This window comes from Leuciscus leuciscus (assembly GCF_965113295.1).
Source record: "Leuciscus leuciscus genome assembly, chromosome: 1".
NCBI lineage: Eukaryota > Metazoa > Chordata > Actinopteri > Cypriniformes > Leuciscidae > Leuciscus > Leuciscus leuciscus.
Window position 1 is genome coordinate 59,812,852 of NC_138725.1, and position 24,549 is coordinate 59,837,400.

General features: G+C 37.2%; 1 protein-coding gene across 4 annotated transcripts in view; it reads left to right on the forward strand.

The window, feature by feature from the left end:
- The first annotated feature begins 726 nt into the window (after positions 1-726).
- Positions 727-24,549, forward strand: part of scn4ab (sodium channel, voltage-gated, type IV, alpha, b) — a 41,145-nt gene continuing 17,322 nt past the window's right edge. Inside the window, exons 1-10 of one of the 4 annotated variants that reach the window (XM_082183742.1) lie at positions 727-1,010; positions 1,098-1,322; positions 16,790-17,114; positions 17,226-17,344; positions 17,562-17,651; positions 18,675-18,803; positions 20,864-20,955; positions 21,060-21,314; positions 21,502-21,565; positions 21,748-21,889. In XM_082183742.1, coding sequence (XP_082039868.1) covers positions 16,845-17,114; positions 17,226-17,344; positions 17,562-17,651; positions 18,675-18,803; positions 20,864-20,955; positions 21,060-21,314; positions 21,502-21,565; positions 21,748-21,889 — 1,161 coding nt within the window. In that variant the 5' untranslated portion in view covers positions 727-1,010; positions 1,098-1,322; positions 16,790-16,844. Of the gene's footprint in view, positions 1,011-1,097; positions 1,323-8,674; positions 8,789-15,135; positions 15,348-16,789; positions 17,115-17,225; positions 17,345-17,561; positions 17,652-18,372; positions 18,472-18,674; positions 18,804-20,863; positions 20,956-21,059; positions 21,315-21,501; positions 21,566-21,747; positions 21,890-24,549 lie in introns of those variants that run through there. The other 3 variants (XM_082183741.1, XM_082183740.1, XM_082183743.1) reach the window with 3 other exon arrangements.

Here is a 24,549-nt window from a genome sequence, read left to right on the forward strand (position 1 = left end):
TTGAGTTGAATCGCTTTCACCAAGAACCCCTTAGCACAAGTGCACAGAACTGGCTACACTCAATTATAGCCCACATATTTGTATTAACACAGTACATTCCCTTCACATCAGCATATGGTCAGCTTTCATGAGATCTGTTTCTCAAATGTGAACATTTTTTATTCATCTCATTGACAGTGAGTCGAATCCTTTGAATCTGTTGACCAAAATAATTTGAATCTGTTGACCACAATAATTCATTCGGTGTTGATCAAAATCCTGTTGTTGACCAAAATCCTTTGAATCTGTTGACCAAAATTATTCATTTGCTGATTCTTTCGGTGGCTTTTTGTGTCCTATGTGAGTCATTGGATCACTCACTCAACCGATCACGACCAAAATATAATCTTTTATTAAAATTTGCGTCTAATAATTAATTCATGAGACTGCTAAAAGTGTGTCTCAGTTAAATCAGATGGCTGATTCATTAATTTTGTTCATATTGAAAACAGTTCCTCCAAGGGTGTTCAGACTCAAAACTGCGACTCCTTCAGTCAAGGAAGTTAGGACATTCAGTGGGTCCTACCAATGAAATGCTTCAAAGTCATCACTTTGTTAACGACTTGTTGAAATCACGGACTTGTTGATGAACAAAACACCACTAGACATAAGAGAGTTCAGTATTGGCTGTTGTAGCACTTCAGGGAGGTCATAAATTAACGTGCTCCCAGAAAGCACTTGGTTAGGCTACCTTTTAAAACGGGTTCATTTCCAAACCGGACATCTTCCTCAGCGTGCTCATGGGCAACGAGAAAATCTGCATCATGTCAGGTCATGGTGTTATTACAATCAGTTGACAGATTGCCTGTGAAGTAATAAATAGGCTAATATACAGCTGTTTTAATTTATTTCTAAACCGTGGTTAATTCGTTTAATTAAAATGATCTAGATGATTTCGTGCATCCATCTATATGACAACGCAAGAACTGCCTTATTTAATTTCACTTCTTCACTCCTGTCAGCGTGTTAAGGTATACCTAGTGAACGTAACTTTATTATCCATAATCATGTTTAAAATCTACCATTAGGTTGGTCTTAATCCAATTTTTATCCCCCAGGAGTGTGACAGTTGGGAGAAGTTGGCAGTGTGTCACAAGTTTAAGGCGAAGTGATGATCCTACCTGAGGCGTTTCTCAGGTTTCATCAAGACACCCGTGCGTAAGCGACAGCTGCCCGGAGCCTGGACTTTCTCCCAGACCAGCAAAAGTTTCAGCGTGGATTTAAACGAACACTAGCCGAAGGACCTAGGATACAAGAAAAACCTTTTATTCTTGCTGAGAAAGGTAAAAAGAAAATTGGCAATTTTGAAGGTTGTCTTGTACTGGCAACAGCTTTTAGTAAGTTAACTGGTTGAAAGTAGGCTACTCTTGAATTTATTAGTCTTGAATAACTTGGCATTGAAGTTTGATCTTAATATAATCTGGTTGCATTGTGCTTTTATGAAGCATAAAAGCATTTCCAGATATTATGTTGGTCCAAAATGTGAGCTAAACCTGTCATGATACTACTTTTCTTTTTGCCTTCAGAACACTTTCTAAGTATCATTTTCGTCATGTCAGTTTAGTATTTTCTTTAACATTTCTGTTTCTTTGACCTATTATAATATTCTATTATTACTGGAATAGCCATTTACGCAGAAGTTCTCCTCCTGAGCCTTTATTGGTTGAAAGAAGTGCTCTCTGTAAGGCAATCAAATATGCTAATATTTTACACCTTCAGTGTAAAACCTCTAGTTGAATGACATGCTTCATATATATATATATATATATATATATATATATATAATTAGCTCAGAACAATTTCCGCAGAACTAGTGATTATTATTCACAGAGGCTCTGATTGCTCTGAAGAGGTCACAGTAACAGTCTCTCTGAACACTGCCTGCCTCGTTCAACTGTCTGTCGGATAGTTTTCCTCTTAAAGATGATGTTCATGTATCCTACATGTATGCACTTACACTTAGTTTTGCATTTAGCTTTGTTAGCATGGTCAGGAGAAAAGTGCACTGATATAGCTTACTGAAATAAGATTTGAAATCAGATCTCTGGAGCTTCAGCTTCTTCCACAGTATTTTTTGCTGCTTCGACACAGCTTTGCATGTACCTAAAGTGAAAAACAGGTTGCAATCTATTTTTTTTAGAATCTTAGAATCGAACACTATCATAAAGAATACATTGGGGCCCGGAACATCATTCCTTATTGACCCCTACCAATATGGCCCAGCTTGTAGGGTGCCATGTCTCTTATTTATCAGTGTTTGTGGGTCTGCCTTGGGTTGGCATGAATGATATGAAGTACTGAGCACAGCAGTTGAGAGGAAACAGTGGCTTTGGCATGTGTGTCAGCTGACATTCCTATACAGTTCATCATTACGGACTTGTGTTGATTTGTATCAGAGCCTATAGAGGAAGACACACAGGATAAAAGTTATCCTAAAGTTTGTTATCAATATACGGATGGTTTTTGTTTGTGATAATGCATATGCACAAATCTGTGCTAGTATGATTCTTGATAAAATTAGGAATCAGAAGAGACAGTGTTTTCATGCTTCTATTTACACTACTGTTTTCAAAATAAACATTGTTCTTTAAAACTTTCTATTCATCAAATAATCCTGATAAAAATGTATCTCTGTTTCAGCACAGCTATTTTCAATATCGATAAAAATAAGAAATGTTTCTTGAGCAGCAAATCACCGTATTAGAATGATTTCTGAAGGATCATGTCATGTGACACTGAAGACTGGACTAATGATGCTGAAAATTCAGCTTTGCATCACAGGATACATTTAAAAAAAAAAATTCAAATAGAAAACATTTTACATTCTAATAATATTTCACAATATTACTGTTTTTGCTGCATTTTTTATCAAATAAATGCAGCCTTGGTGAGCATAAGAGACTTATTTCAAAATTATAAAAAAAACTTTTGACCCCAAACTTTTTGAACGGTAGTGTAGGCTCTATTTATTATTATTATTTTAATTACATTTTTTACATGTAATTTTTATTTTTTACATATGTATTATTATTATTATTATTATCATCATTATTTCTTTTAACTTGACACAATATTTGATTTTAACTTGAATTTGATATCAACTTGACAAAAATCTGAAGGTGCTTTCACCTCTGGATTTCCAAATATACAGAATCCAGCTGTAATTTAAAAAAACAAAACAATATCAAATGTTTTGGAAATAGGAAATAAAAAAAAATTGCTCTAGAAAATGTAAAATTAGGAAATAATTGTTGATAGTATTGTTGATAGTTTGTGGTTCTTTGCCTATAGAGTGACTTTTTTAATGGAGAAAGTCTCAAAACCTTTAGAGCAGTAAGCTACTAAGAACCATATGTTACATTGATTTAACCACGGTCCAGAGATGATGTTGGCTCGACACTAAGCAGAGTGTAGGCTGTTTACCGTTGCCAGACAACTTGGTGCATGAATATAGAATTCATCTTTTATAGCCAAGCTTTATTTGTGGAGACACTTTGAGATGTTGAACTGCTGACCAGACCTGTATATACATATACTATCTCTCCCTGCCCTTAGATAAGGTATTGAGACTCAGATTCACATTTCATTTCACTGCATGGCTGAGGCTATTTCATGTCACTGCAGGATGTCCATGTAAAACTAGTGGCGGGAGTTCCCTTTGATCTGGCCATTAGAGCCGACATTCTGTCTACCCATGCGTCTCTCAGCATATTCACCTCCAGAGACATCCGGCTCTCTGGACTATGTTTACAGACATGCTGAACTCAGATGGTATAATGCACGTGTTAGTTTGTGCGCATTGTGCAGTCAAGCACAAATAGTCTGAATATTATTTGAGCATCAGTTTGAATATGTTAAATTACTGTATGTTTTTTTTAAAGTACAGTAGTTAAAGACGTGGGCAGGTAACCCTAAGGATATAGCTTTAAACCCTAAAAAAATGATTATTTGCTTTATAGTTTATATTTTCTATAGATTAGGGAGTACTGGTATTTCTGTGTCAAATCAAAACTATTTATTTGTTAAGTAACAATACCACCTTTTTGTGTAGTATTGGAAGCATCATCTCAATTCTTGTTATTTTGACTTTATTCTCAAAATATTTCTACCTGAATCTTGTAATGTTATAACTTTATACTTAAAACATTATGACTTTTTTCTCATTATTTTAACGTGGCACGAAAATGTGGCTGTTGTACAATATCGTACTGTTTACTACCGTTCAAAGGTTTTTATATCGAAATTAATACTTTTATTTCGCAAGGATGCATTATATTGATAAAAAGTCACAGTAAAGACATATAATGTAGCAAAAGATTTCTGATTGACATAAACGGTGTTCTTTTGAACTTCCCTAAAAAAATCGATCAGTTTCCACAAGAAATTTTAGCAGCTCAGCTGTTTTCAACTTTAGTAATAATAATATAAAATCTTTCTTGAGCACCAAATCAGCATATTAAAGTGATTTCTGATAGTTTGTCAAAGGTTTGGTTCATGAATGTATTCAATATTGTATTCAGTATTCAATCATACAGATATGATTTATGCTGCTAATGTTGTTAACGTTCACATATGCTCATTAATATTCATGAGCCAAGCCCCCATCATAGTAAGTAAAATCGTGCAACTGAACTTAAAAAAAAGGAGTTAGGAGTAAAACAAAAAAAAGTTTTAATAGCTAGTGTGCTTTATGCAATTTTACTGTTTGCTATGGTATTGAAACTAGAATCATTGAATTCCATTTGTTTTGGCAGGTTATTGACTGCTAAAATTCTGATATCGTTACAACCCTACTATGCAAGCATCTGTTAAATGGTCACCTGCTATCTTGCAAGTGAGATGTTGGGCTGTCTTGTCTTTAGGCTGTCGATGGCTTCATCTGCTGATCTTTGGAACTGAAAGGATCAAATGCATGCTCTTGACTTGAACCTCTAGGCCCTTCATTCCCCGATAATCTACTCTCCTGCTACTCATTGCCAGGCCCCACCAAAGCTTGCGACATCTCTGCCAGGCTTATGCCATAAGTAAGAAAACAAGACATCTCGGGGGGCCAGGTCACCCCCTGTCCCGCGAGCCTTCATTAGACACACAGATCAGGTTGGAGTCTCTGTCTCGTATTAATACCTGTCAGCAGCCCAAACTCCATTTAAGTCCCGACTCTGCTTCCTAGTAGAGACGCCTGCGCTGCCATCAGACTGCAGGCTCGCTGGACGTCCGTGTTGACTCTGAAAGAGCATGTCAGATTCTCAGGCTTGGTTGTGCATGGGAATGGAGGGTTTGACAACAGATTCATTGTTCAGAGATGTTTCCCTGGTAAAAGCCAGGCTATCGGCTGTTTGTGACATTCAAAGGATGTTCAGTTTTCTCACTTTGGGAGCACAAAAGCATTTCAGGGACAGTGGGTCATGAGATGACTCTGATACATGGGCATCTTGAGACTGGGGCACATGGGCGATGAAGTTTCTCACCTCTGGATTGAATTAGTTTGCCCGTTCAACTCAGACGCATGCCTAGCACAAGGCAGATCATCACTTCCTATGCTGCCCTTCAGCACTTGAAATCTATACCATGATTACTTAATAAAGAGGCATTAATGGTATACATTTCCCACTTGGAAGCTTCAGATCTTATGCCCACAAATGTTTGCCTGTGCTGACGTTGAAGACACATTCATCATTCACATTTCATATTGGTATAAATGAAGAGTGGGGTCCCTAAGTCAGAGACCACTTGTGCAAGTGCTAATATTTTCTAATTTAACACAATTTTTTAAATGGTTTTATTGTTAATTATGTTATCAGCGTAACATTTTGAGTGAAAATGTAATTAAACACGTCTTTGGTTTGGTATTTGGTTTGTCCCTCTTCTGCTTAAATAACAGCAACACTCGAGTTGCATGAACTCCACAAGTTTTTGAAAAACCCAATGATTTTAGTTGAATGTAAAAATATGTACACTACCCTTCATAAGTTTGGGGTCAGTAAGATCTTTTAAAGATCAGTTTTAATGTTTGTTTTTCTCATCAAGGATGCATTTATAGGGATAGTTCACCCAAAAATGAAAATTCTGCCATTATTTACTAAAGTTGTTCTAAAGCTGTATGAATTTATTTGTTTTGTTGAACACAAAAGAAGATATTTTGAAGAATGTCTGTAACCAAACAGTTGATGGACCCCATTGACTTCCATAGTATGAAAAAAAATACTGTGGATGTCAGTGGGGTCCATCAACTGTTTGGTTACCAACACACTTCAAAATATCTTCTTTTGTGTTCAACAGAAGAAAGAAAATCAGGTTTACAGGTTTGGAACAACTTGAGCCAAATAATGACAGAATTTTCATTTTTGGGTGAACTATCCCTTTAAATTGATCAAAACTGACAGTATGGCGTTTATAATGCTACAAAAGATTTCTATTTCAAATGAATACAGTTCTTTTTAACTTTCTATTCATCAACGAATCATGAAAAAATGTATCAAGATTTTCACAAAAATATTAAGCAGCAACTGTTTTCTATATTGATGATGATAAATGTTTCTTGAGCATCAAATCATCATTAGAATGATTTCTGAAGGATCATGTGACACTGAAGACTGGAGTAATGATGCTGAAAATTCAGCTTTGCTTCACAGGAATACATTTTATTTTAAAATATATTCAAATAGAAACCATTTATTTTAAATTGTAATAATATTTCACATTATTTCTATTTTTACTGTATTTTTGAATAAACAAATGCAGCCTTAATGAGCATAAGCGACTTCTTACCAACCCCAAACTTTTTATGTTTAATTTGTAAAAAAAAAAAAAAAAAACTGCAGATCTGTTAGTGTGTGTACCTTTGCGCCATTATCTGTGTCTGTGTAATGGCCGTATGATTGAAATGTTTTGTCCTTTTCATCAATGGAAAATAAAGCTCTTGGTTGCACGATTGGATGTAAAGTGATCCCTGCTTGTCACAGCAGTAGAGTTTAGCCTTAGAGTTTAGTGTGTTCTTGGCTGCTTGGGTAAGGTCTTGATTCTCATGGTTGCTTGGCTGCTAGAACTGAAATTGGAGAAATACAGTCCCGGCGGGTCTATCAGAATGATAAGCCATTGAGACATTTGAGTGCCTAACCCTGATAACATTTCTGAAGAGACCAGGAGAGTTGTGTGTGTGTGTAACTGGTATTCCCTACGTCATGAGGACTAAATGTCCCTGTAACACAGTTCGTTGTTATGGGAAGAAGGAGGTGGGAACCGGCGAACGTTCAACAGACTTTAATAATCAAATAAACAAATACAAAACTAAAGTAAAGGCAGCAGTCCCTCACGGATGACTACTGCTATACATACAATAAAACAGAAACAAAACACAACATAAATCCAGGCCTGGTCCTCTCTCGTCCTTCACTGTAGTCAATCCTGCTTTTATGCTTCCACTCCTCCGTGAGAGATACGAGACCGGTGCGTCGCGCAGGTTTCGCACATTATCAATCACGCCACGGGCCTCGTCCTGCTCGCCACAGTCCCTATAAGGATAGTAATACAAGTTTTGACCTCATGGGAATTTTTTTGGTCCCCATGAGGAAAACAGCTTATAAATCAGACTAAATGAAGAGTTTTGTTAATTTAGTAAATGTAATAATGCAGAAAGTTTTGTGTGATGGGTAGGTTTAGGGGTAGGGTTAGTGTAAGGGGATAGAATATACATTTTGTACAGTATAAAAGTCATTACGTCAATGGAATGTCCCCATAAGGCATGCAAACCGGTGTGTGTGTGTGTGTGTGTAGCACCAATTAAATTGTGAGATGAAGACCACATTCTATGAAAAGCACAAAACATCTCAATCATACGGCCATCACACAGTTACAGATAATGGCGCACAGGTAAAATTGAAACAAAATGTATTTAGAGCTACTATTGCAAAACGAAGAGCAAAGATGTGCATGTTTTGGTGTGTGAATAATGCTTTACCAGCATTGCCTTGCCACAGAGAAAGATGTAGTGTAGTTACATAGGTCTGTCACATTATCAAGCAGCTAAACGAGTATGATTTCACATAATCAGAAAGAGCAGAATAGCTGTTGTTAGAGTGATTAGTAATGTCAGAGGCCAGTGGAGAGGAGAGCGAGGATACTGCCATGTCCCTAACATTGCTGGAGTCCTTTCTTAGTATCAGTGCAGTGTTAGCAGAATTCGCCTGACGCTGTTGATCTTGACATGGTTTCGCTTTCCTCATTAAATGTTCAAGAATAGGATTTGAGGACAGCGACTATAGATCTGAATTCATACGTGGAGTATTTCGCTCCGGCACGTTGCAATCACACAAGGTGAGGACGCTAGACACGAGGCGATCGGCAAGCGTCAGGGTGTTGAAGTGTGCTGGAGTAGAAGTGAGATATGACTCCATGAGAGAGGGAAAAAAGAAACGAGAACACAATGCGATGCATGTGAAAGAGAACCAGAAGATAGAGACTGAGAGACTTTAGTAAAAGCTGTCTGTGTCCAAGGCCCTTTAAAATCACATTATGGCGTCCCTTTATCAGAGTTACGAGTGGTTTTATGACAGGCCGCTGATGGATGAACGGTACTGTATTTCATATCTGAGAGACCGGTTGAGGCTGCGCGACCCAGCGGCGGCGGGGTGATGGACTAGTATAGTGCCCACTTGTAGCTGTGACAAAGTGTTGTCATGAACACTGTTGTAATGCTTGCTCAAAAAAGCTCCCATCGTCATGACTTGAACAAGCGGAGACATTATTCATTGTAAGTCATCTCTGAACACTGTCAGAACTAATTCGTAGGTCCAGTTGTATATTCTTTAATATTGTTTAGTCAGTCAGTTTTTGCTTCTCTTTTATTTTCTACTTGTCATCCATTAAAGACAGTTTAGTGGCTCTTGGTCCTTGTTTGTTAGCTTTGAGGCTATGCTAGTGTACGCTAACAAGTTGATGACGGTTCCCTTTTGAGCTCAAATTGTCTTTCTCATGACCAAAAATATTGATGACTCAAGTTGCACTACACAGACTTTTGTCCAATCACATGCTTTTTCTATTTTAACACATTTTAATATGTAATTTATTCCTGTGATGTCCAAGCTGAATTTTCAGCATCATTACTCCATTTTTCAGTTCAATGTTACATGATTTTTAAATAATGCTTTAAATAATGTTTGTCCATATTTGACCCAAACATGGGTTGAAACAACCCAGCTTTTAGAGTGTAATATTCTGATTTGGTGCCCAAGAAACATTTCTTATTATAATCAATGTTGAAAACAGGTGTGCTGCTTTCTATTGCGACACATTTTGTTCAGGATTCTTTGATGAATACAAAGTCCCAAAGAACAGCATTTATTTGAAAAAGTTTTTTTTTTTTTTTGTGTGTGTGTAATATTATAAATGTCTTTACTGTCAAATTTATCAATTTGATGTGTCCTTGCTAAATGAAAGTGTATTTTTTTTTATCTTACTGATGCCAAATTTTTACACGGTGGTATATGCCTAACCCATACTTTTTCTAAAAATAGAAATATGCCAGTCTTTTACTTTGTTAACATTAGGCATTAAGTATTTTCCCTGACAATTCCCTGACAGTATTTTTATTTTATTTTTGCTTAGAAGTAATTTCACTTTAGAGAAACGAGGACAGCTATTTTATCATTATAATGGTGAACTTTATTCTAGCTTATGTTGTTGCATTCTTTGTTTTTGAATGTGCTTTAGTGTCTGCTAAGTGCAGAAATGGAAATGCAGATTTTATTCAGTTTACAATTTCTGCTGTGTTGTTGGTACAAACTAGCCTTGTAGAGGAATCAGATATAGTACTGCAATTATGCTAGTTGACTGCTGCTCCCTTTTGCATATGTAATATCTCTTATTGAATGAGAATGTGTGAGAGGCTCAGAAATATGGTCTGCCATCAGTCCTCCACATGATACGGTACATCGGCACCTCTCCACAAACATCCTGTTTTGAAACCTCCCCTCTTCCCCCCACCCCCACCTCACTCTTTGAAATGGTACGTGCCTGTGGTTTCCTTCAATGCCGCTCTAATGATCCTTGCAATAGAGCCAAAGACCTAAAGCCATGCAGCTTTGTTTCCGGAACAAACACCTGTTTCTTTGAGACAGTCTAGTGTTGCTCACCTCCCACTGTAGACTTCCACCCCACTGCCCTGCTCTGCCCTCCCTCATGTGGCACGTCCTGAGTCAGTGCAGATCTGTCAATGTGAATGAACTATAGGCTACGTTTGGTATCTCCTTAACTCATCTGTATGTTTTGCTTATCTGCTGTATGTTCATTGAAGTTCTGCTGTGATGCATTACAGATGCAGACAAATGGGTGTTTATTCAACTTTTATGTTCATGGCTTAATGATTTCAACTTTTTTACATTTTTAAATTGTTTACTTTTTACCTGACCGTCATCATTTATTTGAGCTATTTTTCACATGCATACCATTTACCTTAATATAAACATTCATCATACAAATATTAACTATTACATGTTTAAACTAAGAAAGTATAAAATAAACAAATCATTTCAATATTTATTGTATGAAAATTATATATTATACTTAATATTTTATATATATATATATATATATATATATTATAATATTAATATAAAATATTAGTATTGAAATAAAAATATTTTAAATATTTTTTCATTATTTAAATTTTTTTTTTGTTTAATTTATTTGTTTTAATTATAGTTTTCCTAATATTATGCTTGACCCATAGTGTTATTTATCCAACTCTTTTTTTTTTTTACTTGTTTACAAAAAACTTTGTGTTAATTGTGTATATTATACATTCTGTAAAATGCTATCTATGAAATTAGCCTTAGCATTTTAGACTTCCATTTTTCCCAAATATTTTTTAAATGTAATTTCTATACATCATTTGAAATATGGTGGGAATGAAACTGTGGTGGCCATGAAAATGTACGTGACTTTCATAAAAAGTCAGTTCGATGGGCTTAAATTCTTTAACAGTAGAATTCCAGTGTCTGAGCATTCCAACTTACATTCGATCCATTTCATCACTTTCCCTTTTTTGTTTGCTTTTTGTCCCGTCTATTGCTATACTCAGGTTACATTTGCTCCATCCTAGTGAAGATGGCATTTCGAGACTTTACAGTATGTTGGCTAAAATTCTAAATGTTGTGTTGTGTTGAGACTGGTATGATCTCCAACAGCTTTTTGGAAATGGAAGGCCATGTTACACGGCAAAACACTAGATGTTACTGATCCAGTTTAGACCTTGTGCTCCTGAGGCATTGTCAGCACAGTCCATATCCTCATTTGACCCTACACTGGCCCTATATAACTAATGCCTTGTTCTGCCGGGTGAAAACACTTGTTGAACATGTTGCCATCTGGATCTTCACTCCTGTCTGTTTATTGTTAGGTTGGATGTATCAGACTTTAATGGCCTGTTTGGATTGCGTCTGTGTCAGGGAGACTCTAGTTCTCAGGTCTCAGCTCGGGCCCCCTGGCTTCGCAGTATACAGTGCATAGCGATTCTGCACTAGCAGAAATCGTGTCTCTGATCTGCTGACTGTGAGCTCTGGTGGCCCGGTTGGCTGTCACTAAGTCTGACAGTGACACAATCCTTTAAAAGCCATTGATGGGACATTCTGTTTATGCCATTCCTTTAAAAGAGATAAAAGGAAACTGCTACAACATGATTGCCATCTTTAATTTATATGGACATATTTAATCATAATGTGTGTGGACAGATGTATGCATCTAAGTATTTATATTTATATTATTAATATAGATTTATATATATATGTTTATGTGTAGTACTTTTATTCAGGACGCATTAAATTGATTAAAAAGTGTAAGTAAAAATATTTATATAATGTGAAGAAATTTTTTTTATATATATATATATATATATATATATATATATATATATAACTTACATTATATTAGTGCTTGGTAGTAATGAAGATGCATAGTGAGTGCAACAGGTTAACAACAACAGGAACAAAACAAAAACAAACGGAGCAGGTAGACGGCATGCCATGACCACCGGCGCCATCTTTCCAAAACTATGGAATGACCTTCCTCAATCGATTAGATCTGCTAAAACCTTATCCATGTTCAAAGCCATGCTAAAACAACATCTTTTAAACTCTAATGGAGAGCTTTTTTAACTGGATTATTGTCTATGTGTTTTTTTTATGTGATATGTTTATTTATTCTATTGTTCTGTGTTTTTATTCTGTTACTGTGAAGCACTTTGGGCAACGCCAGTTGTATTAAATTGTGCTATATAAATTAATAAAGAAAGAAAGAAAGTAATGGATTACATGTAATCTGGACGTTCTCCAAAAAATAAGTACTTGTAATTAGATCATATTAAAATACTCAAAATCAGACTACAGTTACTTTTTTGATTACTTGATTACATATAATTCTTACAATGGCAGTAAATCATTCATAATTTATTGATTCTCCCTAATTCTTTTTAATGTTTAAAATTTTCCTTTTCTAAAAAGCATGTCGCTTATATATATTCAGAGAGTCTTCTAGTTGTTATTCAGACTCTGTTGTTGCCCCTCTGACTCTCGATCTCTCTTTTGAGAGAGAGGCCGATGAAGAGAGGGAGAAAGCGCAAACCCAAATGTGCGTGATCAGAAGGAGACCAGATTGGCGCACTGAAGCCCAATAGTTGTGGGAAAATACCAGTCATCATCCATCTCTGGCAGCCTGAGATGAAAAATAACCTGACAGGAGCGTGTTTGAAGGAGGGAACAGTTGAGGTCCAGTACATGTAACCCAATCTAACTGGTCTACAGTCCCCTCGAAAGCCCTGTCCCAAATGGAGCACTTGATGAGCATTTGCAGGCCGTTGTAGAACATTGTAGTGTGTCCCATTTGACATTTTAGGTTTCAGAAGGCTGTTATGTATCCTTGATGTGGCCTTTTACCAAGCCCGCACTGATGCAGACAAAGTGTGGACTTGACTCGCAGCACCCAAAGGGCTCAGGGGGGCATTGAGGAGGGGCCAAACTAAAACTTTCAGCTTGTATAGTGAATCTGTTGTCTACATCTTGATAAGTCAGAGGAAGAACACGAACAAGAGCTGCAGTTTGTCCTGGACAAAAGTGTGCAGTATACTGTGTATAATAGTAGTGTACAGTAGTGTTCTGAAATAAGGGGTCAAAGTCCAGATTCATGTTCCAGTTACAGTTAATGATACAAACAAACACTACTCGCACTATCAAAAAAGTAACAAATTTCAGATTACATGTTTTATTTGTGAGCTCATGTTCAGCTGTTCTTTTTTATAGTCAACTTATTTTTAGATAATCAGTCATCAAAGCTCGGTCAACACTGCAGGTGTCATGAGTTTAACAGACACAGAGATGCACCATTTAATTTCACCAAGCTCACTAAAAAACCTTCACAGATCATGTTTTCAAGTCATTTCAGGTGATTTTGACATGACATAAAGTGGGTGAGTTGTTTACTTTTTTATTTAGTCTTCCCATCATTATTTGTTCATTCAGACTGACTCACTGATGTGGAATGTGCACGAAAATAAGAGGCCGGATTTATTATTTGAACAGCCAATCATATTGCAATGGAAGCATTTCCTCCACTCATGTGAATTTTTACCGTTCATTCTCAAATCAGTCTGCGCACGCACACACACACACGCACACGCACACACACACGCACACACACACACACACACACACACACACACAAACACAGATAGATAGATAGATAGATAGATAGATAGATAGATAGATAGATAGATAGATAGATAGATAGATAGATAGATAGATAGATAGATAGATAGATAGATAGATAGATAGATAGATAGATAGATAGATAGATAGATAGATAGGAAGTATGTATTTTTATTAAATTTTTTTTGGCTGGGTAAAAGCCAGATTGACCCCGCAGGATGATCGAGCAGTGGGCGGAAGGCATTTATCAGGAGGCGGGACTTGTTCATCGCACAATGTAAGCGAGCAAACACACGACAGGAATGAGTAGAGTCACCAGTAACTCGACGCCATACGAGGTGATGGCCTACAGCAGCTGCTGAGGTACCGCATGAGTCTTTGGCTTCGGTCCCTCCCAACTTCACAGAACCACACTCTAAATCAGAACAAATTCATTCAATTCACTTTCTGCGCAATCTGAAGAACCCAGAAGCCGAACATAATAGGCCTCATTAGAGACACATTCCTGTCAGAACTGGTTAGTCTGTGTTATGTAACAGTGGAATGACCCTGACCAGCGCTTTAAGGAGTGGCATAAACACAGGTCTCAACACCCAGCACATGGATCAGTGGGCAGATCTCAGAAGAGATCCATAAATGTTCTAAGTACATTTAGTGACTAAAAGATTTTGGTATCACCAAACATTGGACAATAAATTACAGCCACGTGATCATGTGGGGTACATTATTTGTAGTCGACTGACCTTTTTATACAAATAAAATATTTACTCAGATCTGGTGCAATTTTTTAGACATAGGCATTTTGTTTCTCTGTTCTTTGTTACATGAAAAGTGAAAAGTTTTGTCTATTTAACTGTAGGTAAATGGTTGTGGAATAGAAAAGATTGCTTTTTGAAGCTGAAAATCAGTTTTCCATTGTATAGGAACATGGTTTAGTGTTGTTTGAAATGCATGTTAAGGTGAGCATTTTTGTTTTGTATTGTCAGATATTGGCTTTAAAATATAAATAATGATTGGTATCAACCAAAATGTTTAGATCAGATCCCTAATTATTTTTTTATTTTTTGGGGGGATAGAAATCAAGGCAAATAAAGGTGTGTTCAGGAATATACAGTATACTTTCATTATCTTTCAAAAATATGATGGCATGAATAAACAATGCAAAAGTGACCTTTTGACCTCCACTACTGTAGAGACAGCCAATCAGATTGGGCCTTGCTGTTTTGATATTTTTGTGTGCAGTATTTATCAGAATAGAGTTTTTTTCTCATTTAGTGATCACATTTGACAGAGAGAGTTGTCTAGGGCAAATCTTTTGAAGTGGAAACAACACGCTGTTCTCGCCTTCAATAGAATCTTTGTGTGCTGAATTGTTTCGTTACTCTGAGGGGGCAGGGTCTCATCCTGGTCCAGCTGGACCTAGAAGTAAAAAAGCGTCCCACAAACTTCAGCACACAGTCTAAATAGCATTCTTCAATTTGTCGAGAGCTTTTAACTTTTAACTGGGGACAGAGCAGCCATGCCTAAGCAAAAGATAAACCTGTCGGAGTTTTGGAGTAGGAACCGTGGTCCTTACCTATTCAGACCTAAACTAAAACTATGGCCTCGTCAACTGTAAGTTTGAAAACTTTTAAAACAGGTTACTTGGTCAATATATGTAACTTAATTGCGACTATTTGTCGCAATTGCAAATTTTTTGTGTAGCTCAATTATAGTTGTTTGTTGTGGCGGTGCTGTGCAAATTTTAGAGTATTTCCGTTGTAAAACTGTGGAATATAATGCTTTGATTTATGTTTTAATGAAAGTTTTCATTGTTGCCTTAATTTACACATTTCATTGTACTGAAAAAGGAAAGATTCTGCATGTAATATATAGTTTCTCGTAAGTTTGACTGTACATATATATCTCAAAATTTCAAGAAATACTCACCTCACTATATGAAGAGTTGGATTTACATAGCAACAAAAAAAACATTTTATATACAGTACCTTTCAAAAGAAATGTTTTTGAAAGAAGTCTCTTATGCTCATCAAGACTGCATTTCTTCAAAATCAAAAATATAGTAAAACACTAATATTGTGAAATATTATTAAAATGTAAAATAATTGTTTTCTATTTTAATATACTTTAAAATATAATTTATTGCTGTGATGCAACGCTGAATTTTCAGCATCATGACTCCAGTCTTCTGTGTCACATGATCCTTCAGAAATCATTCTAATATGATGATTTGATGCTCAGTTATTATCAATGTTTTTATAACATGTGATACTTTTTTCAGGATTCATTGATGAATAAAAAGTTAAAAAGAACCGCATTTATTCAAAATAGAAATCTTTTTTAACAATATAAATCTTTACTATCACTTTTTATTAATTGAACACATCCTTGCTGAACAAAAATATTAATTTAGAAAATTACTAGAAAGACTAGAAATTAAAAGAAAGAAATTACTGACCCCAAACTTTTGAACGGTAGTGTATATTGTTACAAAAGATTTCTATTTTAAATAAATGCTGTTCTTTTTTTCTTTTTTTTACTCATCAAAAAATCCTGGAAAAAGTATCACAGGTTATAAAAAATATTAACTGTTTCCAACATTGATAATACATCAGCATATTAGAATGATTTCTGAAGGATCATGTATATGTCTTTAGTGTTAATTTGATACATTTTTATCAGTTTAATATATTTAGGTATTGATTTCTTACTGACACAAACTTTAAAAGGCTAGTGTATAAAATCTCACTATTATTTAAACTATTTCCAAATTTCCTGTTCTATTTCTAACTCTGAGACATACAAAAATGTTTTATGTTTGCAGAAAACTAAGATGTGATGACAAATGCTATTTATAAACTAAATTATAATATATTATAAACTGTAATTTCATAATTTCCTTTTTTTAATTGACAGAAATGTAATTAAATACTTGTTTAGCATGACTGAATATGAATAATGTTGTACAAGGAATTACAGACGGTCTAATATCTCATGTGATGACTTTCAGAGAGGGTTTACTAATGTACCACAACCACCTTTCTCTATCCCTGCAGGGCACAGTTGAGAGACCCCGAAGTGGTGGCAGCCCTCCTTCAGCAGAATGTCAAGATGGCAAGCCTACTCCCTCCCACTGGCATCGATGTGTTCCGCCCCTTCACTTTGGAGTCGCTCGCCGAGATCGAGCGGCGGATGGCAGAAGAAGCCGCCGAGCAGGAACAGATGAAGGCCCAGAATATCGAGGTGACTGAAGAAGATCTGCCCAAACCCAGCAGTGATTTGGAAGCAGGAAAGTCCCTACCATTCATTTACGGAGACCCTCCATCAGAGCTCTTCAATGTTCCTATTGAAGAGTTGGATCCATTCTACAAAGCACAAAAAGTCAGTGGCAAAAGTAAAATACCAGTGATGTGAACAATTTTTTACAGGTCTGGCTTATCAGAATAATAGTTACTCCACAAGAGTTGTTCTGTCCCTTTTTTTGTTTTTCAGACTTTCATCGTGGTCACCAAAGGGAAAACAATATTCAGATTCAATGCTGAACCTGCCTGCTACATTCTAAGTCCCTTCAACCCTGTTCGACGAGTAGCCATAAGAATACTCATACATTCATATCCTTTATATTCAATATAACCCATGGAAATAGTCATATATATATATATGTATGTATATATATACAGTATGTCAACAATGTTCTCCATCTGTTCTTTGATTTCCATGTTTTAAGTTGACGTCTTAGGTTTGTGTAATACTCAGAGAATACTCAGAGTTTTTGTTTAGTTTAGAGGCACAAATCATTCCTTCTGAGTTCTCCTTTACTCACAACAAATTGTTCAGCTTGTTCATCATGTTAACCATCTTGTCAAACTGTGCTTTCATGACACTGAGTGACCCTCCATCCTGGAGCAAAACAGTAGAGTAAGAGTTGCACCATTTCTCCAAAATCTATCCAACATTCCTCAAATACACAACCCCACCAATGACATCTATCTATCTATCTATCTATCTATCTATCTATCTATCTATCTATCTATCTATCTATCTATCTATCCATCCATCCATCCATCCATCCATCCATCCATCCATCCATCCATCCATCCATCCATCCATCCATCCATCCATCCATCCATCCATCCATCCATCCATCCATCCATCCATCCATCCATCCATCCATCCATCCATCCATCCATCCATCCATCCATCCATCCATCCATCCATCCATCCATCCATCCATCCATCCATCCATCCATCCATCCATCCATCCATCCATCCATCCATCCATCCATCCATCCATCCATCCATCCATCCATCCATCCATCCATCCATCCATCCATCCATCCATCCATCCATCCATCCATCCATCCATCCATCCATCCATCCATCCATTGTTCTATCTATTTATTGTTCCATCGGTCTGTCAAATTAGTTATATAATTTTATGTGAACATCAGTTAATTTTAATTCTACTTCCTTGGATTTAAATTACAGTTCTGCATCCTGTTTGGTACCTCAATTCAAATTTAATTTAAATTCAGGAATTGGAACTTACAGGTAGGGTAGGCAATGTTTTAGCAATCAATAATAGAGGTGGTCAAAATATATATAATATAAAATATATATATATATATTTTTTTTTACATATATCTTCTGTGGAAGTCTCAGGACCTAAAGTTTTTCGTCCACTCACTGCATGGTCCAAATGCAATGATACGATGTTCTACCTGCCTGTCAACATGCTGTATGTATTTCCATCCGTACTCGCCCAGAACGGAACCATACCGCCAATCCAAACTGTATGCTAATTGTCAATCGTATTTGACGATAGTGGTCCTGACAGAAATAAAATTCACACAAAATGAGCTGACCTGAAACCTAAAGTGGATGTTATAGAGACACATTTATAGACCTTGATTGTTTATTGTACAATTTGGATCTTCGTAGGTACGTTTTCACTGGCATCTATACCTTTGAGGCATTGGTAAAGGTGCTGGCCAGAGGCTTCTGCAAGGGTCATTTCACATTCCTACGAGACCCGTGGAATTGGCTGGATTTCATGGTCATCAGCATGGCGTAAGTATGACCGTGATTGAATATAACTTGAATGTAAAATCAGTGGCTAAACAAGCCAGTGCAAACATTTGTTATGGCTCTAAATTTATTGATGACATATTTGTGAGATCCAAAATGTTGCACTATAAATCCTTCAATTAGTGTTGTGGTTTTAATGCAAATGGTTTGTTCAGAAAAGGACTGGAACCATTTACAGCTTTATTTTTAACAGTAGTTTCCGTAATCAGATGCCATTCCAAATAGTCAGCATAGTGTGCGACTAATCAGTTTTTGCTCAGTCAGGGTATGTGGCAACCACATTAGACACAAAGGCATTGTGAAAATACCCACTCAAATGTGAGGGGTCAAAGGTCAGTGTGTTTACAGCATCACCAAAAGTGTAATGAGGCTGCCTGCATGGCCTGGTCCTCTGTAGACAGCCCTCCTCAGCTTCTCCATACGCCTCCCCAAGGTCCACCCTCACCTCCCTTTACAACCACAGCCTGGCTGAATGAAAATGTTTATCCACTTGTAAAGCGAGAACACTTACCAGGCCTATTTTTAGCAGCTTCACACTTTGGCCCTCCTCAGAAAACTAAAAGGCTGCGGTTTGATTGTAGTTCTGAAGGTGTACAAGAACTTTTGTGGTCCCGATACTGTCCTGGTAGACAGTTATTATTATTCCCTCTATGATTCCATCTGCTGTTATACATAGTATTACTTGGTACTAATAGCTAAAAGTATTTTATATGTATATAGGTAAGTATATATAGTCATGCATGTTATCAGAATTTTTTTTATAAATGTTATTTCTTGTGTATTTCCCCTAATGTCTAGTCAAGTGAATCCTCAATATATAAAGTGTGTGAACACAACAGGTTGTTGATGAATATTTTAGCTTCCTATTGCAGCTTATTTTTGTTTTTAGATTTATGATTTATGATTTACTCTATGCATTTGCCAGCTTTTATCCAAATCGACTTATATTGCATTCAAAGTACAAATTTTTTAATAGTCCCTGCGAATTGAACCCATGACCTTGGCACTGTTAGCACCAAGCTCTACTGATTGTGCTACAGGAATCAGGACTATTTTAAAACAACACATTTCATCAATGCTTTTTTTTCTCAATACTTTCTCACTGTACTTTAGCAACTGTATAATGTGTTTCTCGTGGTTCCTGTACTACTTTCTCATGAAATCAGTCGCCTGAAGTTCACAGACATCATAATTCAATGCTGTGATCCAACTACCCCACAGGCATCTCACTTGCTATTGGTCCATAGTATACACATAATGATGCCATTTGGCTTCTGTGATCGACTGTTGCACTCAAGCTAAATATAGTCTACACTGAACATATCTCTTACCCCAGCAATTTCGACACTCCTCAGAAGACTCTGCAAAACTGACTCTTCAAAAATATGCCTAAAGGTCATGTCGATAAAAGAGATTTGAATGTACACTATCTTGAGCCATAAATACTCCAAAAGGACTTAAACAAAGTTTTTGTACATATTTTCAAGGATTTATCCACCAAAAAAAGAGTTTTTGGTTTTTGATGAATGATTTAATAGGTGGGATGATAGTTCATTGTACAAAAAACATAATTTTTTGTTGCTTGTTAAATGTAATAAATTAAATGAGCTAATACATTAACACGTGAACATTACTATCAAAGCAGAAGTATTCTTAATCAATGTGCATTGGGACGACATAAATCATGTCCATTGGCCAAGACCAGATGTACAGAAATATCTAGATTGAGGCAAACATGTTAGAACCTGTTGTTATTATTCCAAAATAACATTTTCCATCCATTTAATTGCATAGTCTATTTAATTTAGTGCTCTACTTAGTGCTCTATTTTTTATTATAAAAAAATAAAAAAAATAAAAAGTAGATCTTTGGTAAAAAGTCAAAATTGTAAAAGGTATTAAAACATTTTTTTTTATTACTATGTATTATGTGGTAAAATGTACAACTATTAATATTAATAAGTTGAACGTATACCATGTCAGTGGTTTAATTGTGAGGTTTTAAAATAATAAGCATTGTGAGTCTATTTACTTCATCCACAGGTACGTCACAGAGTTTGTGGACTTAGGGAATGTATCCGCTCTGAGGACTTTCCGTGTTCTCCGTGCCCTGAAAACAATTACTGTAATTCCAGGTAAATACAGCATGTCATTTAACATGGCAACTCACTTGAAATTAAAATGTTTTGTACAGTTTGGTAATGCATCCGCCGAGATTTTGTTCAACTATGAATTCCAGGTCTAAAAACCATTGTTGGAGCCCTGATTCAGTCGGTGAAGAAACTGGCGGATGTCATGATCCTCACCGTCTTCTGTCTCAGCGTGTTTGCTCTCATTGGCCTGCAACTGTTCATGGGAAATTTGCGGCAAAAATGTGTCATATGGCCTCCAGTTGGCTACAGTGACAACCTGACCATGCTCTTCAATCACACAGACGTCAATGGCACTGAATCTGCCTATAGCTTCAACTACGAGGAATATATTGAAAATCAAGGTGACTTCACATCACATTACTGAAGTAATAAGTCACAAATGTAGCCTGCAATTGCTGTACATAGTAGGAATTATTACGAATAGCTTGGATACAGATGAAGTTGTTCAAAATTAATGAGAACTTGTCAAGTACTGCAGTTACAGTACTTTAACACTTTAGTAAACAGATATCCATTCCCTTTCCATAGAAAACTACTACTATGTTCCTGGCCATTTGGATCCTTTAATCTGTGGGAACAGCTCTGATGCAGGGTATATTTTTCAAATATGATATTTGCCTTAAGCAATCATCTAAAGAAGCAACTTTGAATTGGTGTTTTGCAATACCAACAGGGAGAAATGTCAAAGAATTTAATTCAAACTTTATTCGGAGCAGTTTTAAGCAAACTGAATGTATTTATATTAAATTACCTGTTCATGGTTGCTGTTCACAGGAAGTGCCCTGAGGGGTTCTTATGCCTGAAAGCTGGCCGAAACCCAAATTATGGCTACACTAGTTATGACACCTTTGCATGGGCTTTCTTATCCCTTTTCCGGCTAATGACTCAAGACTTCTGGGAGAACTTGTTTCAGTTGGTGGGTATATGCATTCTGTTAAAATCACATTGTTCCTCACCCTCTAGCATGTAATAATACAATGCCATACTATTAAAGTAGTTAACAAAATTACATGAGTCAATCCATAACAAAAGTTTAAGATTGTACAATTACAATTCATTCCAGTAATAAACAAATCTTAACATTAAGTGAATGCTTGTTTTAGGTGCACTACTGTTACTGCTACTGAATTAATACTTAAATTCAGCAAGGCCATATTGAGTTTTTCAAATAAATGCTGTTCCCTTTCATTCAGTCACTACGAGTTAAGTCAGTGAATGACAAAATGGGGGTTTTACTTAAAACGAGCCAATGGCAAGTAAAATGCCATGGGTCTGTGGAATTTGCATAGCGCAACTCCGCCCCACCGCGTGGGTATAAAAGGAGTGACGCTGGCAATTTTGCATTATGTTTTTACTTCGGAGCCAAGAGCATCTCTTCACTCCGCTGCAAGCCTGTATCTGAGTTCTTCGAGACTACGAGACGAGCGGCTTTCCAGTGTGTTGGTGCAACGGCGCGTTCCAGCGAGATCACATTGCCTGCTGATCTGTGCAGTGATCTGCCAACAGTGTGTGTGCTTCTCTCTGGGTGCTTCAGCACTCTGCTGAGCTTTTTCCTCTCCTCACAAAAGAGCTTGCGCGTGGCACGTCTTTTTAAAGATGTCTCGCCCGTGCACTTCTGGGTGCAGTCAGTTCGTTTTGCCATCTGATAGGCACAATCGCTGCCTAGCGTGTTTGGGCTTAGATCACGCTCAGGCAGCGTTTGTTGATGAGTCATGTTCTCATTGCGGGAACATGACCATCGCGGTGCTGCGGTTAAGACTCAATGATCTCCGTAGAGGTAGAGTCCCCTCTGCCACACCCCAATCTATCCCCTCCGCAAGAGGCGATACTTTGGCTGGTGGCCAGGGTGACCTGAGGGTGACGGTGTGGAAACAGCGTCAGCGCCCGCCCCCAATACCCTTCTTCCCGGAGGTGCATGAGGAGGTCACGAGGTGCTAGAAGTCTCCATTGTCTTCCCGTGATCGTTCGGTGGCCTCCTCCGCCTTCTCTTCCCTTGATGGGGCCGCGGCTAAAGGGTACACTGGGGTCCCCCCGGTGGAGCACTCTGTTGCAATGCAGTTGTGTCCTCAGAGCTCTTCTACCTCGCTTGGTGATCCAAAGCACCCCTCCGAAGCCTGTAGGTTTTTGTCTACCCTGGTGGCGAAATCCTATAGAGCTGCGGGGCAGGCCACCTCCTCGCTGCATGCCATGGCCATCCTGCAGGTCAGTCAGGCCCAGATGCTCAGGGACATGCACGAGGGAAGAGCTGATCCGGGGCTCATGGTAGAGCTGCGTGCCTCCACCGACCTCGCTCTCTGGGCGACTTGGTGACCGCATGCTCCCTGGGTCAGGTGATATCCACAGCTGTGGTCCAGGAGAGACACCTCTTTTTTTTCTTATCAGTGCAAAAGAGACTCAAAATACTCTTTTAGATTTTGATCTTACATATAGGTGTTGTACATCATTCGATCCTGTTAAGTGTCTATTTTTTTTTTGTGTATACTCACAATAAAAACAAAGTGTTGTGCTTTTCGTCAAATATAGAAAAATAAACATGATGCGAGTTCTGCCTTCTCTCTGTCAGTGAAGTCCATTCTGAAACGCATCTGAAAATGAACTGTAACTCAGCGAATACTCAGTCACACAGGCACAAGAGATATGTCTTTATAAAGCTTGAATTCTCTTCTTTTAAATTAAGTAATTCATATAAAAAACAAATATTCTCTGTTTATGTAATCTGTATGAAAAGAGAGAGATGTCAGTCCTTCTCATTTCAGCTCATTATCTGCTAATGTGAACACGCCTACACGTGTGAGCACGCTATTCAAACGCAAATGATCTGAGGCAATCCATGCAAACCTGTGAACGCCCGCATCAACTCGATAAAACTCTTTTATAAAACAAGTTTTATCAGATTCATGTACTTTACGTCGTCTTGCTACGCTGTGAGGAATAATACAATCGTAATAATAATCCCGTGAAATTTACCTCAGAAGTGCTGGTTTAGTTTCACTTCAAGGAGTAATGGATCCAGCTGAGGATTGTGAATAGTAAGTTCTTTGTTCTTAAGTGCTTTGTTTTAATCGTGATATGGAATAGTGTCTGTAAACCGCAAAAAGACCATTTAAAGGGGTGGTTGAGTATGATTTCACTTTTCTAACTTTAGTTAGTGTGTAATGTTGCTTTTTGAGCATAAACAACATCTGCAAAGTTACAACGCTGCATTCTACGTGTTGTCACTTCTTCTTGAGTCTCTCCATCTTTGTCTGACTCATGTTTGAACATAAAAGGCAGAACAGTTTCTGTCATTTTAGTGTGTGTCTGCGTGAGGTAATCGGAGCTGCTAACACACAAGCTCTTGAAACCCCGCCCTCTGTGTCGGGAGCAGCAGCTCATTTGCATTTAAAGGGCCAGACACAAATGGTGCGTTTTTGCTCACCCTCAAAAAGTGACAACTTTAACATGCTATATAAAAATATCTGTGGCGTATTTTGAGCTAAAACTTCACACACACACTCTGGGGACATCAGAGATTTATTTGACATTTTGTGAAAATGGCATTATACCACCCCTTTAAATATGAATCATGTGTCTGTG